Source organism: Xiphophorus couchianus, chromosome 22 (genome assembly GCF_001444195.1).
Source record: "Xiphophorus couchianus chromosome 22, X_couchianus-1.0, whole genome shotgun sequence".
In the NCBI taxonomy this organism is placed as follows: Eukaryota; Metazoa; Chordata; class Actinopteri; order Cyprinodontiformes; family Poeciliidae; genus Xiphophorus; species Xiphophorus couchianus.
Window position 1 is genome coordinate 7,101,488 of NC_040249.1, and position 15,520 is coordinate 7,117,007.

Below are 15,520 nucleotides of genomic sequence, written 5' to 3' on the forward strand. Positions count from 1 at the left end.
GTTCCACATCCCCAGCTTTTATCAACACTCCTCATTTCCTGACATGTCTGCAGAGTCCCTCAGAAGGCTGATTTCTGAGATGATGGTGTGCTGGGCGCAGGAGAGAGAGATAGAAGACCCTGGGCTGGTCAGGGCTATCTTCACCTTGCTATACCGTCAGTATCAGGGCCTCAAGGGCCAAATGGAAGGGTCACTCTCAAAGGCATATGCTATCAGCCATTCTTCCGTGGAGGACACCATGGCACTCCTGTCCTCTCTGGGCCAAATTCGTTCTCTCCTGAGTGTCCGCATGGGGACAGAAGAAGAGAAGCTGATGAACAGAAGACTAGGGTATAGTATTGTCTCTAATGAGCCATAATCCTTACAGTGTGTTCTGTAATAACTTTTTTTTTTGTATCTGCTGCAGAGATATTATGAATAATAAAGTTTTCTACCAACATCCCAATTTAATGAGAGCTTTGGGCATGCATGAGACAGTGATGGAGGTGATGGTCAATGTTCTGGGAGAAGGGGAGTCTAAGGTGAGATCGACAGTGAAAAGCAGCTGTTGTTAGTACTGTTTCTCTTTTTACATATTTTGAAGTAAAAGGTAAATTGATCCTCTTTACACTTCCTAAATTTCTCCATTTTAGGAGATTACCTTTCCCAAGATGGTAGCCAGTTGCTGTCGATTCCTCTGTTACTTTTGTCGGATCAGTCGTCACAATCAGGGAGCGCTGTTCAACCGCCTCACATACTTACTGGAAAACAGCAGAGTTGGGCTAGGTATGTTGCAAGACAGACTTGGCCACCTTGCTGGGTTACGATTTTAGTTAGTTTTAGTTAGTTTAGTTGTTCAAACATTTTGTCTCCTCAGCTTCGCCGTCCAAGCGTGGCTCCACTCCTCTTGATGTGGCAGCAGCCTCTGTTATGGATAATAACGAGCTGGCCTTATCACTAAAGGAATCTGACCTAGAGAAGGTGCAAAATTAAAATTTTGTAGATGAGTTAGTTAATTGAATAAACAATTCATAAACAACTTTTAATACTATAATCTAATCTGCTGTCCAGGTTGTTCAGTACCTTGCTCTATGTGGTCTCCAGAGCTGTTCGCTGCTACTGGCAAAAGGCTACACTGATATTGGATGGAACCCCGTGGAGGGAGAACGCTATGTGGATTTTCTACGGTTTGCTGTGTTCTGCAATGGTACATTTGCACAATTAGAGCGTCAAAAAATGTTCTCTCAGTTGTAATCTGTAATATTTATTAATCGTCATGGATGGTGATCAAGAAATATTGGAGGACACAGTCGCAGTACACAAAGAATTGCTTGTTTAAAAACAATCCAGTTTGGGTAATTATGCCAAACCCTCTCATGGGTCAAATATTGTCTGATTCAATAGAACAGGGTTTGACCCAGAAGACTGGTCCTAATTTTCAGTCCAAAATATGGTTCTAAGAGAACCATACCTAATAGTTGGGTTGGATAAAATAAATGACAAATTCATAATTTTTTTATACCAACTGAATCCTTGCAAAGTCATGTAAGAACTTGTATCTTCCTCCAGCAGTGAATGACCAGTAATTACCATGTAATTACCATGCTTTAACGCAATCTTTTCGTTTTTCTCCCAAAGATGAGCAACTTGTGTTCCCACATTTTAAAACTACTTGGGTCACTGTCTCACTTAAAAGTAAGAGTCACAAAAATCAGATATGAATTGTCTTCACATCTAAGGCTCAAAATAATAGAATAAACTGAAACAGCAACTAGTGAATATTTTATGAGGGGGATACCGTTGATAAGAAATGTTTCACCATTTTGATATCCTGAAATCATGTGGCTTAAGACTTCCTTTTGCACCTCCTCAATATGTATAACTGCAAAAAAATAAAAATCTATGTTCACTTTGTGAACTGTTCTTTGATCAGAGTGTGAATGTTAAGCATAGCTAACGCTAGCTTTTGCTTACTGTTGTAATATACTAAAAGTAATATTACTACTTAGAAAATTAAAATGTAATAATAACAAAAAACCCAACATCAGCCATCAGAATCTGAATGAAGAAAATAAAACCTTAAAATGAAAAATGAAAGTAATGCATACTCCTTCTATTACAAACAACAGCTTTAATTATCAAATAAACTGACTTGTGTTTGTTGAAGCATTTATTAATGCTTTTAATGCATACAATGCATGGGATAATAATTGCTTATAGAACCTGAAGAATTTTGCTTCTGTCCAAAGAGCAAAACACAAAGCCTGAAAGCCACAAATAGCTGCTTCATTTCATGTTCCCCATTATCTTCGACATTTGGAACAGAGGTAATTCATTCTGCTATTGATTATCTTTTTCTGAACCAGTGCCTAAAAGTCATCTCTACAAATTGCCCTTGAGGTTGTTTACCATTCAGCCAAATGGCTTTCTGTTTGGCTCGTCTCTCTGTAATTTAAGGTTTCACCTCTTATCTAAACTCTTCAGTTTGTGCTCTATTTATAGAATATGATTTTGTTGTGATTGTCTTTCTGCTTCTGTTTACCAGTTTTTTTTTCTCAAATGAATATAATGTACATATTCTTATAGTAGAACTAGACTCTAGAGAATAAACATTAACCATATAGACAGGCTAAAGTGTTTTACCACAATTCAAAATATCATTATTGTTTACTTTTTCCCTTCACCTTGTCTGTTTGCCTCCCCACAGGCGAGAGTGTAGAGGAGAATGCATATGTGGTTTTGAGGTTGCTGATCCGTCGGCCAGAGTGCTTTGGCCCTGCGCTGAGAGGAGACGGTGGAGACGGGCTGCTAGCCGCCATGAAGGAAGCCATCAGCATCTCTCAGGACCCATCTATGGACGGACCTTTCCCCAGTCAGCACCCCAGCAGAACGTCTGTATCACACATATGCAGACACGTAATGGATAATCTAAAATTCAGATAATGTGTCATGCATTCAACGGCACCACAGAAAAAAAGCCTGTCTATAAAACTAAAAGCTTTTGGTTTTTCAATGATGTCTGAGTGTTTGACATTGAGGAATATTCTGGCTTTTGTGATTGATTCCTGTTATAGGGATGCAGCCCATAGCAATGAGGATGACCTTATTCACATGGGGCACGCCATCATGACCTTCTACTCGGCTCTTATTGACTTACTGGGACGCTGTGCTCCAGAGATGCATGTAAGTAGTTTTAGTTTTTCTGCCATAGCACAGAAAAAAAACTGTAAAATAGTTTTTTTGGGGGAGGGAGGAAATGACAATTCTTATACCACACAGCACATGAAATACACTTAAAGGCATACTGCAAAAAACTCCTAATGTGATTATTTTATTCTGCTGATGGCTAAAAGATAATTCTAATGGCTTAATATTTTTGCCTAAAGTGTTTTTTTTTTCTTTGCCTAAAGCATCTTTTGGAAAGAAAGAGTTTTTTTTCTGTTTAACAAAATTACTTTTGGCAAAAAATGACTTGGGCCATTATTGTAGGAATGTGACAATGTGCTTTTGTCTGATTTGCCAATAAATTGTGAAAGGTTTTGTAAAACTAAATGAGACTTCATTTGCTTTTGTCTGACTACAGCTTGTCTGGTGTGCATTTTTGGATAATGGGTAGTGGCTGGAAAAAATGTTTTTCTTGTATATTAAACATATTTCTTCTTAACAATTTCTTGTAGTAGCAGAACACCACCCAAAAATTTGAATTAAAATAATTAAATAATAGTAATTTAAGGTTGATCATGAATTGCTTTTAGACTTTTGTGAGATTGAATCTTACAAAACAGTGATCACAATTATTATTAGACATAAATTAAAAAAATAAAAATAAACATGCACTTTAATAATTTAATGCATGTAGTGTACAGGATATGTACAGTAGAACATGCACTCAAAACTGCTACAGGTTGATTTTGTGTTGGTGAATATCTTGACAGCGACTTACCAGATGTTCTCCTTTTTGAACTGTTGATCAGTTAATTCAGGGCGGCAAAGGAGAAGCCATTCGCATCAGGGCCATCCTGAGATCTCTCATCCCAGTACAGGATCTTGAAGGAGTCATCAGCATCTGCTTTCAACTCCCATCGGTGTCAGAAGGTTAAACACGCTGAATTAGACCATCTTGACATGCATTACTAGTTTATGTGATCACTTTTGGCAGCGTTGCCTTGCTTTACTGTTTCAGGAGATTAGAGATTTAGGATAAAATATTAAAATTTTCATCTTGGGCTGGATGGATCAAACATAAATGATATTAGTCTTAGCCAAGTGTGCAACAATGCACTACAAAGAATTATTGAAAAAATCTTAACTAATGACTTGATCTTTTCAACATTTGTTTTACTCATTTTTAAGCTGAAAATATTGCATTTGATTCTGATTTGAATGCTGTGCTGCCTAAATTTTTTTTTTTTTTGGAGTTACCCTTTTCACTTGTGCTTCATTTGTTATGTTGAATTAAATGTTCCTTTTGTATTTAATGGTAACTTTGAATTGAGTAATTGTTTTTATGGTCTAGATGGTGTGTTGGTCGAGCCTGACCTGTCCACAGTTTTCTGTCCTGACCACAAGGCAGCCATGGTTTTATTCCTGGATCGCGTTTATGGTGTGGAGAGTCAAAGTTTTCTTCTGCACCTTCTGGAAGTAGGCTTTCTGCCTGATCTTCACGCAGCTGTTTCTCTTGACACCGTGAGTATTTTTCTTGCTGTTTTGACCTAATTGACATATTGAATTTAGGACATATTGGAAGTGACTGATGAAATACAAACAAATTCAGTATGAGTTAAAATTTTTAATTGTATAGTAACTATGCAGTTACATCTAGTTTCTGAACTTTTTGTGCATTTAAAATGCATATGAATTGATATTCAATTATTGTTAAGTTGATTCTGGTTTTTCTTCATTGGACTCCATCAGAAAACAGCCTCTCTTTTTCATTGCAGACTGACCTGGGATCTACTGACATGGCACTTGCCCTCAATAGATACTTGTGCACAGCTGTCCTTCCCCTGCTCACCAAATGTTCAGTCCTCTTTCACGATTTAGAGGATCATGCCTTGGTGGTAGATTCTGTCATCCAGGCAATCTACCGGCTCTCAAGGGCTCTAAGCTTGACCAGGGCTCAGAGAGACACCACAGAGGATTGTTTGCTGGCTTTGTGCAGGTAAGGTCTAAAGCTTGCTGGCAGATGAAAACAGTGTTATAGTTGAGTGACACAAGAGAATAAAATATGGTTGTTTTTGAAATTAAATGCATGAAAAAGAAGGTTTTAATCCGCTTGAGGATGTTTATGCAAATTGTACATTTTGTTCTCATTAAAGTTCTTTCATACGGAGCCCTCTAGGGGACATGGGGAATATTTTTTCTTTTGCGTTACCTCGCAATACTTTTGCGTTCCCTCGCAAAACCTTTTGTGTTCCCTCGCAATACTTTTGCGTTCCCTCGCAAAACCTTTTGTGTTCCCTCGCAATACTGTACTGGTCAGTTATGCAGCATAATTGAACACTGCAAGCCTTTCTTACGGTGGGCGCCGTACTTTATGCTTTAATATAAGGTTATGTGAGGTTTTTCCATGAATTTTAGTATCTTTTTGTGAAATATCTGAAGTTGTATATCTTTCTTTAGGATAGAAAGGCACCACAAACCTACGATATAAACAGAAACTTTCCGTAAGTAGGAAAGAAATAAAAATACATCCTAATTTGGACTATTTCTGAGTTATTATCGTGGGTAATAAATCATCTGACAGTTTTGATTGTGTCTCTGTTGTGTTCGTAGTCTGAATGGTTTAAAGAGCTGCTTTCAGTGCCGCTCCATCTTAGCCTTAACAGACATAAACATGCAGTAAAAAATCAAGTTTAAATCAGTGTTTTGCACCAAACAGTTAATAATAATAAACAAGTTTTCACTGAGGCTCTGTAAGAGCCATATGAATGAAATAAGTAATTATTGATATGACAGGAGCAGGCGACTTTGACACTTAGGTGTGTCGACTTGGGAGTGACGTCACCAGGTATGAATGGGAAGGATACTGGCTTAGTGTGTATTAGGAAGCAGTGAGCGGGGCGGTCAGTCCTTGCAAAGTTTGGAACCTGATCATCAAAATGGAATAAATCGATAATTGTGACAGAACAAAGAAGAGCTTTGGAGTTGATTGATACACGGACAGATGAGATTCCCCGAGTTAACCCAGTGCGGCCCTTTACCATCATTAGTTTGTCGTGTTTTTAATAATAAAAACTTGTTAATAGTAAAAACTGTTTGGTGCAAAACACTGATTGAAAATCGATTTTTTACTGTATGTTTATGTCTGTTAAGGCTAAGATGGAGCGGCACTGAAAGCAGCTCTTTAAACCATTCAGACTACGAACACAACAGAGACACAATCGGAACTGTCAGATGATTTATTACCCGCGATAATAACTCAGAAATAGTCCAAATTAGGATGTATTTTTATTTCTTTCCTACTTACGGAAAGTTTCTGTTTATATCGTAGGTTTGTGGTGCCTTTCTATCTTAAAGAAAGATATAAAACTTCAGATATTTCACAAAAAGATACTAACATTCACGGAAAAACCTCACATAACCTTATATTAAAGCATAAAGTACGGCGCCCACCGTAAGAAAGGCTTGCAGTGTTCAATTATGCTGCATAACTGACCAGTACAGTATTGCGAGGGAACGCAAAAGTTTTGCGAGGGAACACAAAAGGTTTTGCGAGGTAACGCAAAAGGTTTTGCGAGGTAACGCAAAAGTTTTGCGAGGTAACGCAAAAGTATTGCGAGGTAACGCAAAAGAAAAAAAAAATCCCCATGTCCCCTAGAGGGCTCCGTACTTTCAACATTTTTTTTTCTTTTTGAAAAGAAAAAATTAGTCCCTATCTGAGAAAATCAAGGTTATGTTAAATCAATGGAACAAGAAGTTATTCTTACAATTGTGTCATTATTTCAAACCCCTCCCTCCATTTTTTATTTTCTTTTAAGCCACTTACAGTACATTTTAATTTTTGTGACAGCTGTGCAAGAAAATCCTTGTTTTTCATTCCCCATTTTGTCAACCACTAAATTCAATGTATTTAACTGGGTTTTATGTTTTTGCACAGAAAAATCTGAAAGTACTTAACTCCCACTTTTCCCCTATTTATAGTTCAACTACAAACCATCCCATTAAAATGCATTAAGGTTTATGGTTCTAGTGGGGGGGATCAAAAGTAAAGGTATGAGTGCTTGTGAAACCAACTTATTATCACTAAATGAATTCAAAAGCATGTCTGAAACATGACATGCCAGGACTGAAGGATTTCTTTTATTGCATTTGCTTGTTTGTGGTACAAAATTCTTGCTCTGGATGCTCCCCAGCCTCCCGAAGGGAGGGGCTGCAACAGTCTGCGTGCAGGATGGGTGGAGTCCTTCATAATGCGGCGCTCCCTCCCCCTTCATCGTGATGCAGCATTACATTAACAAAATCAGACACAACCGTAAAAATGTCATGTCAATTTACTTGTGTACATTAGATATTAGAAATTTCAAGGAATCTTACTGGATTTGTGTCATTAGATCAAGCCTTCTAAAGATTTCCCATATCCGCTCACCCACCCGACCATAAAATTACCCATTATTTTTAATTAGCGACTATGAAGTCTGTTTTTCCCACTTTGTTCTCAATTTAACAAATTAAAGTGACTTGTAAAAATTAATTAACTTCTTAGCCATTTCAATTACATTAGTCGCTCTTCGGAGACAAAAGATCAATGTGCATTTGGGCAGTTTGTGAATATGCATATGAATTAGTTGTTCCCACGTTGCTCTTCTCAGGAAACTCCAGCCATCTATGATGCAGCCTCTCCTTCAAAGGCTTGTGTTTGATGTTCTCCATCTCTCAGATCACAGCAAATTGCCCCTGAAAGTAAGTACCGTACATAAATTAATGGTAACCACACATAATGTGAAAAGACATATATACATTTTTTATTTCATTTATCATTCACAGATGTTGACCAGTCATTATGAGCAGATGTGGAAGTATTACTCCTACACTGGAAGTCAGGATAGACAAAAGTTCGCCTCTGAAGGGGAGCTCCAGCTGTCTAGGAAGTTATTCTGGGGTGTGTTTAAGGCCTTGACAAAAAAGGTAAGCACTGAGTAACACATTTCCCTTAACCTAAAGACAAATAAAAAATTGTTTTCACAATGGTGTCATCTTTGTGAAAGGGCATGGTGTCATCTTTCAATTTTTTATCTTTCCAGCCCTATCCTTTGACAATCCTTGGCCTATTTTAGGAGAAACAGTGAAATGCATTTCGGATGTCTTTCTTTGGTGCATAGTCAGAGAATTTTAGGGAAAGCAGAAGGAACACGCTGGAGATTAATTGTTAATTATTCATATCTTGGTATGAAACCTCCCAAAACTTGTGCAGACTTCCTGGAGACTTGAAAGAGACGCAACCCGTAAATGAAACAAATAGCTAATCTCTCAGTCTACTCATGCTGAACTATTTTTCTTCGTCATTCTGAGCCCGAAAAAATATCAGAGGAATAATTAAATGAAGAAAGCATTTTCCTGTGTAACTCTGTCTATTGTAGGGTAGGTCCTATGCATTTTAGCTGCTTTGGATTTTTGTATTGCATGTTAGACATCTGGGTACTGCTGAGTCTAGCTTTACCCAGATGTGCATATATGGGTGCATATATATTTAAATTAAATTGCATTGTCAGTTACACTTGCTTTAAGAGAAACAGACCTAACTGTGACCATGTTTTTAACTCAAAGAAACAAGACGTTTTTTTATTATCAATTAAACATTCTTAGATACTGATCAGTCAAAAAGTGTAAAGTAATAACTGCTTTTGCTTCATTTATGTTATTGAAACTTTTAGGAATGTTAAAAATTGTGAAATAGGCTATTTTCTTTTGTAGTTTTATTCCCTCACTGAATAAATGTATTCAAATTAAAGGTTTAAAATCCTGCTGCTCCAATAGAAAAGAAATGTGTTTAAGGGTTTTAAACATCGTTCCCTCAGGTAATAATAAGTTTATTAAAGGGTGATGAGCCTTTGTAAAGTCATTCCTCGTTCACTCAGTTGTAGGTTGTAAAAATGGATTCTGACCACATATAATGTAGGTCCATTTATACAGTTTGAGAGGTTGGATTGTAGAAAATAGAAAATATAAATTATATGGAAGTTTCTAAAATTAGTGGGTTACTTAATGAGTCAAATAAGCAGGTTTCCTTGGAAAGCCACAAAATCTAGACTGATCAATGGCACCACAGTATAAGCAAAAAAAATATGTATAATTTGCAGAAGTGCTTTCCCTTTAATCGGGGTCAATATTGCAATAAAACACCAAACTTTGATCAGAGATTTTAATTGTTGAAAGAAATCTGATAACTGACTTGTGTTGTGTACTGTTTTGTAACTAGGCTACTGCAGCCATGATAAATTAACCTGATCTCTTCACTGATAACTTACTTTTAAAGTAGCCAAGTCTCATTTTGGAACAAGACTTGTGTAGAAAATATATTTGTAATAACTGCAAATATAATGTTTGTGTTCAGTTAACTAATCTAATTTATGACATATGCTGTGTCTTATTTCCCTCACCTCCACCCCACTCGCCCCCTTTCCTTTTCCAACTCCGAAGTCCTTCATTCCTCAGCTGCTTAGTTTGTGCATTCAGTGTCTTGTTGCAGTTGCCAAAGCCTTGCCTCCTGACTATGTGGAGCCTGGCTGTTTGTCTCAAGTGGACAGAATAACCTCGGTGGACACAGATGGATATTTTGTGCCGCAACCTGTAGATACATCAAAGTATGAAACTTCACAGACGTAGTCATCCTTCAGTGACAACGATCATCCAGCCGATTTTCATTTGCTTTGAGGAGAAGCCAAACTGATTAGATTGTGTGCTATTTCTCTCCTTGCACTAGTGTCTCTGTGCCGGAGAGACTGGACTTTGTAGTTAACAAGTATGCAGAGCACACTCATGAGAAGTGGTCCCTAGAAAAGGTAATATCCCAATAACTGATGCTTAGATCTGCATAACTTGGTGAAAAAATAATAATAATAAAAGTTAGGGCGCTGATGAGGCAACTAGCCTGATGTTTAGTGCTGCAAGGATGATTATTACATGTGTTTTATTCCCAACAGTTTGCCAGTGGCTGGGTACATGGTGATCAGCTGTGTGAAAACACCCAGGTCCACCCTCTCCTGAAGCCATACAGGGCTCTGGCTGAGAAGGTAGATTAAAGTCTGCTTTTAGCGTACTTCTACAGTGGAAGCAGTGAGCTGAATCATTCGAAAGGGACCTGCATAGAATGTGTACTGTGTAATATAAAATATTAAACTGATCTGCTTCACTGTATTCAAATTACCCCTGCATTTACCACAAAACATGCCGTTTGAGCAGCCAAGGTTGTTTCAGTTTATGTACTTGAACGTTGAAATAATAGTGTTTTGCTCTGTAGGCGTGGGGTTGTGAACACTAACAAAAGGGTTTCTAAATTGTTCATTTGTCATTTCATAAACAGGAGAAGGATTCATATCGCTGGGCCATCAAAGAGACAATATCGAGCATGTTGGCCTTTGGATGGACCATAGAACGTACCAAAGAAGGAGATGCATTTGGCATTCACGCCTGTGCTCGTAGGGTTTCTCAGGCCGGTCAGGTGTGTCTCCTCACCACTGATATTGATAAATTAGCTTTTAAATTCCTGCAGTGCGCATCAGCCAATAATTTCTTGTCTTTCTTAGCTCTCATTTGAAGGAGCATCCACATTCAGCCCTAAACCTTTGGACATGAGCAGCATCACCTTATCATGGGAACAGTGTGTAAGTCCTAATGATATTTTTTATATATATATTTATATTTATATTCCACCAAAATTAGAAGTTTGCCATGAACAACAAGTTTACCTGTGAGAAATACTTAAAATGCTTTGGACTTGTAAAATATTTGAGTATTTTAATATTCTGTCAAAGACAACTACAAACTCTAGTGTGTTTTTGCAGGACTTTGTGATAGACAAACAAAGTGCTTTTTACAAATAAAATGTGTGTATTAAGTTTAGAGTCGCTGTCCTACTGGAAGGTGCATCTGTATCCTGGGCTATCCTATATTCCCATGAGCGCTGATCAATTTGTCATAGCAAAACTTGAGATTTTGTTGTGCAACTGGACAGTGCTGCACACCTATTAACAAGTTTATCCTTAACCTTTTTGTTGTGTTTCTTTGCTTTTTCTCCACCAATGTCCTCCATCAAATGCCCTAGATCTTCACAAAACAGCTTTATTTATAGTGAGATTAAATTGAAAACTGGTAAACTCTATAGACACATTAAATGACTTTTGAAAGTTTCTCGGTGCCCCGGTAATTGTTTAAGGTTATCATGTTAAAAGGGGCTTAATGGTTGGGCGTGTCACACTTTTCAGATTTTTTTTTTCATTATGTGTAAAGGTTTTCAGAAACTGTAAAGCTGTAAAGTATTTTCTTCTACTTTACAGCTTTTCACTATTTTGTGTTGGTGTGTTGTATAAAGTCCTCCCTAAAACACGTTGAGGTTTATGGACGTAATTGGACAACATTTTTAAAAGTACAACAGATTTGAATGACTTTGCAAGAAACAGCCTTTCTGATAAACCACAAAAATCCTGTTGCCTTTAGGCAATGGCTGAACAGTTGGCTGAAAACTATCATAATGCCTGGGCCAAGACTAAGAAGTTGGAACTTGAGAGCAGAGGTAAGGAACCATAGGTGTAAATCGTCTATATCTCTTTCAAAGTTTAAATTCTTTGAATACATTTCTATTCAAATAGGAGGAGGTCATTCGATGCAGGTTCCATACGATGCTCTGACTGCCAAGGAGAAGACCAAGTTCAGAGAAAAAGCTCAGGAGATACTGAAGTTTCTTTTGCTCCATGGCTACACTGTGTGGAGGTAGGTACCGGCTTGTCAGTTATGATGGGGAAGAATGTGATTTATGTGACTTGAACCTCCTGAACTGTGTGATTATTCTTCAATATAGCTGCTATAATAGCTTGCATAGGTCACTAATGTCTCAACTCTTTCTTCTCCCAGTGAAACCCTGCTGTATAAAAATTAAGCAATGAACAATGAATCAAAATTACTAAGTATGAAGCGAATTATATTAATTATAATATTGTTACGTGGCAAATCCCCTACAGGGATCGAAAATCCGTGGAAATTGACTTCCCTGCCACTGCAAACTGCTTTGGACATATTTTTCTCCAACGGATGCTGTATTACACTGAGGAGACTCAGGAGGACATGCTAAAGCTCGGTAATGTGACATTTCATATTATCATAACGACTAAAAATTGATTTTAAAACCTAAAACGTTAAAAACAGAAATAAAGGTTTTTAAGTGTTTGCATCTTGTGGCCATCCTGTTTGGTTCCATGTAATTTTGAGTAAGCTGTATCGCTGCATCTTTTAGGTGAACCCTAAATCATTTATGAACACTCGGGGAATAGTCCCCTGACAACATACCAGGCAAATTTGCTTCAGGCTATTCTTGATTTGTGCAAGTCAGGTTGTGTTTGTTACATCATAAACATGTAGGAGGGATGTTTGAAAAGAGCGGTTATTAATTTATTAAATAAACCGATGTATTCCTGCACTCTATCTGGGGATTTAAAAACCCCAAAATTCTGCACACTGGTTAACAACCAATTAGAACAAAAAAAGTAATAAAAAAAAGTTAAACATCATCAATTTTGTTCTTTTCATTTTTCACCAAAATATTGTGAAAGGAGAATCCATTGGGAAGCCATGTTTTGGTTATATAAAACACAGCAATAGTGAAGCGAAGTAGTTAAAAGTCTCACTATTCTCCGCATGTTATACTTGCAAGTATATAAATTAAAAACATTAGTGTAGCTATCAATACAGTGTCACAATCACAGTCTCTCACATCACCCAAAAGCTAAAAGTCCTTCTGGAGTTAGTTTTCATACAAACACATAATTTTGCTCTAAAAAGTAATATGTTTATGCCATGTGAGTGGTGAATTGGAAGAAATGTTAAATACTGATGCACAAAACATACACAGTGACAGTGAAACACTCTTTTATTCATGGAACTCCGGCTCAAGTGGGTCCTGCTAGCAATTATAGGCAAACATGTAGGAGGGATGTTTGAAAAGAGCGGTTATTAATTTATTAAATAAACCGATCCAATAGCAGAGGTGTGATGGTGCCTGACCTGGAGAAGTATTGATCAAAACCATTTGAAATGATTATGAAAAGGTCTGGAATCCTGGAAAGCAAATTAGAGTGTATATAAGTTAGGAATGACTCAAAAGTTCTGCACTATGCTGTATATATTTCCATAATCAATCTATTTTAGTCTGATTGTCGACTAATTTATCCTAATGTTTATTTCCAGAGGTGATTCAAGCCAGAGGACAGATGCCTAAAGGAGAAAGGGCTCAAAATCAGCAGCCAATTATTTTTTTCCAGAAGGTTTGCCTTATCTCAATTACATATCTTAACACTGCTGATTTTTGCTGCATGATAGGAAACCTCTGATGTTGAATTAGCCCACTTCCAATTAAATTTTTCCACCGGCCTTTTGTTTGTCCTTATTAGCCTTTTTTTTTTTTCTTATTTCACTTATGACATCTAATTAGTTTTGTTAGATGGTCGCCATGGGCAACCCCTGTAAGTCAAACCCTTTGTGGCTGTGTAATTTATTTAACCATTTTGGAAATCCATGTGGGCGTTTTGATTGCCATCAGGACATAGATTAAAGCCTCCCACACTGCTCTGCCTCCAAGGAGGCAGCAGTAAAATGGGTTTATTTTTCATTGTTGGGACCCCCTGAGTCAGATCCACTCAGCCAAGACTGTGAACGGTCACGCTTCTCATCTTTACTCTGGTCCTCCAACCATACCAAACTGTCACACGCATGCAGCCCAGTCGGCAGGAAAGTCTAATGCTAGCAGGCTGTCTGTGGAGAAATTTTAAGCACTTCAAGCATATTGCTGCAAAACGGGGGACAACCTGTTGGTCCTCATTACAAACAGGTTGTGAGTTAATGAAGCGGGAGTTACTTTATGAATCCACATGTATTAAATAAATCACTACTTCATGTATTTCCTTGCTGGTTTTATAGTTTAATTGTAAGTATTTTGAATTCTTACTCCTATTGAACATTTGTGAATTATATCTCACGGTTGGGTTTATGTCAGAAAATCACAAGTTTTGCCAAGACAGGTGGTCAAATATCCAGCCAGAATTGTGATTGAGGTTTCTTATTGCAATGAAACACATGTTTATTTATTTTTTTTCAGCTTACTTTGGGCCTGTTTATATTTTTAGACCCTGTTTTAATTATAAAAATTCTATAATGAACTTTTGGACCCAGTTTTTGAGTTAAAAAATTGCTGAAAATGTCTCAATCGTATTATGTTGTATGACTTGCCAAATTGTTTTCCGGTGCACTAACCAAATAAATATTTTTTTTGTTTATATTACATATAGTGAATAATGAAGTACGTATTTTTTGTTACTCTGTATTTCCACAGGTTGTTCTTCCACTATTGGAACAGTATGTAAAAAGCCATCGTCTGTATTTTTTGTCCTCTTCTCTGAACTCAAGTGAAAACAGAAGTCATGCCTCCAAAAGGGAAAAGGAGATGGTTCTGTGGTATGCGGATCTAAAAACAGAATCATTTGTTCATTATTCTGTGAACATCTTGTATAAAACACTATTTATATCTATAATTTGCCCAACATATTTGATATCTTGTAGCTTGTCAATTGTTTTCTGTTTTTTTTTTTTTTTTCTCACATCCAGTCTCTTCTGTAAGCTTGCTGCTTTGGTAAGACATAGAATCTCACTAATTGGTAAGAAACAACAGTTGTTGAGACATTCGCTTGTTACATGTTGTCTGTTTTTGTGTGCTTGACATGCTCTGCCTTCCTGATGCTTGGATCGCGTAGAGCCATTGGACTTTTGTATGGGTTCTGTAGCTGTATATGTTCTTGTTTCTGCTTTTACGTCCATAAACTGCCGTATTGTGACATGATTTGAATGCAACACTATTGTCCTACCCATCTTGTCCTACCAGGAGACGAAGCGTCTGCTGTTACAAGCTGCCTCAGCATTCTGGCTCAGGCGCTTGATGCAAGGTAGCTAGATGGCACTACTGTCACACTGCTTTAAATTGATTTTCTCATTCCGCCTTCAGTCTTTATTAGTGCTGCACCACCATGTCTGAGGATAGGATGTCTGGTGTAATTGAGCCAGAGATACACTGATGCTATCTAATTGTGGTATTTATCACTTTTATTGTCTGCAGAGTCTGTAGCATGATGTTGGAAAAAGTTTTGCTTGTCTCAGATTGATGTCATTAATGCTGATGAATAGATTTGCAGTTCTTTTAGTATTTTTATTTCACAAGCATGTGGAATCTCAGATTAAAATGCTAATCACCTGTAACTGTTATGTCTACGGATTCATACTTTCAAAGGTGAAACTCAGATTATATAGAGTCATTGCACACAGTGCATTTTAGGTGTGTATT

General features: G+C 37.3%; 1 protein-coding gene across 1 annotated transcript in view; it reads left to right on the forward strand.

The window, feature by feature from the left end:
- Positions 1–15,520, forward strand: part of ryr2b (ryanodine receptor 2b (cardiac)) — a 79,949-nt gene that overhangs the window by 31,546 nt on the left and 32,883 nt on the right. Inside the window, exons 41-64 of the mRNA XM_028006664.1 lie at positions 54–330; positions 407–521; positions 633–765; positions 857–960; positions 1,051–1,186; positions 2,687–2,870; positions 3,054–3,162; positions 3,954–4,074; positions 4,496–4,665; positions 4,920–5,140; positions 7,791–7,881; positions 7,966–8,106; positions 9,619–9,782; positions 9,902–9,980; positions 10,122–10,211; positions 10,502–10,639; positions 10,725–10,802; positions 11,635–11,710; positions 11,787–11,907; positions 12,156–12,271; positions 13,378–13,454; positions 14,519–14,640; positions 14,791–14,840; positions 15,065–15,125. Coding sequence (XP_027862465.1) covers positions 54–330; positions 407–521; positions 633–765; positions 857–960; positions 1,051–1,186; positions 2,687–2,870; positions 3,054–3,162; positions 3,954–4,074; positions 4,496–4,665; positions 4,920–5,140; positions 7,791–7,881; positions 7,966–8,106; positions 9,619–9,782; positions 9,902–9,980; positions 10,122–10,211; positions 10,502–10,639; positions 10,725–10,802; positions 11,635–11,710; positions 11,787–11,907; positions 12,156–12,271; positions 13,378–13,454; positions 14,519–14,640; positions 14,791–14,840; positions 15,065–15,125 — 2,974 coding nt within the window. The remainder of the gene's footprint in view (positions 1–53; positions 331–406; positions 522–632; positions 766–856; positions 961–1,050; positions 1,187–2,686; positions 2,871–3,053; positions 3,163–3,953; positions 4,075–4,495; positions 4,666–4,919; positions 5,141–7,790; positions 7,882–7,965; positions 8,107–9,618; positions 9,783–9,901; positions 9,981–10,121; positions 10,212–10,501; positions 10,640–10,724; positions 10,803–11,634; positions 11,711–11,786; positions 11,908–12,155; positions 12,272–13,377; positions 13,455–14,518; positions 14,641–14,790; positions 14,841–15,064; positions 15,126–15,520) is intronic.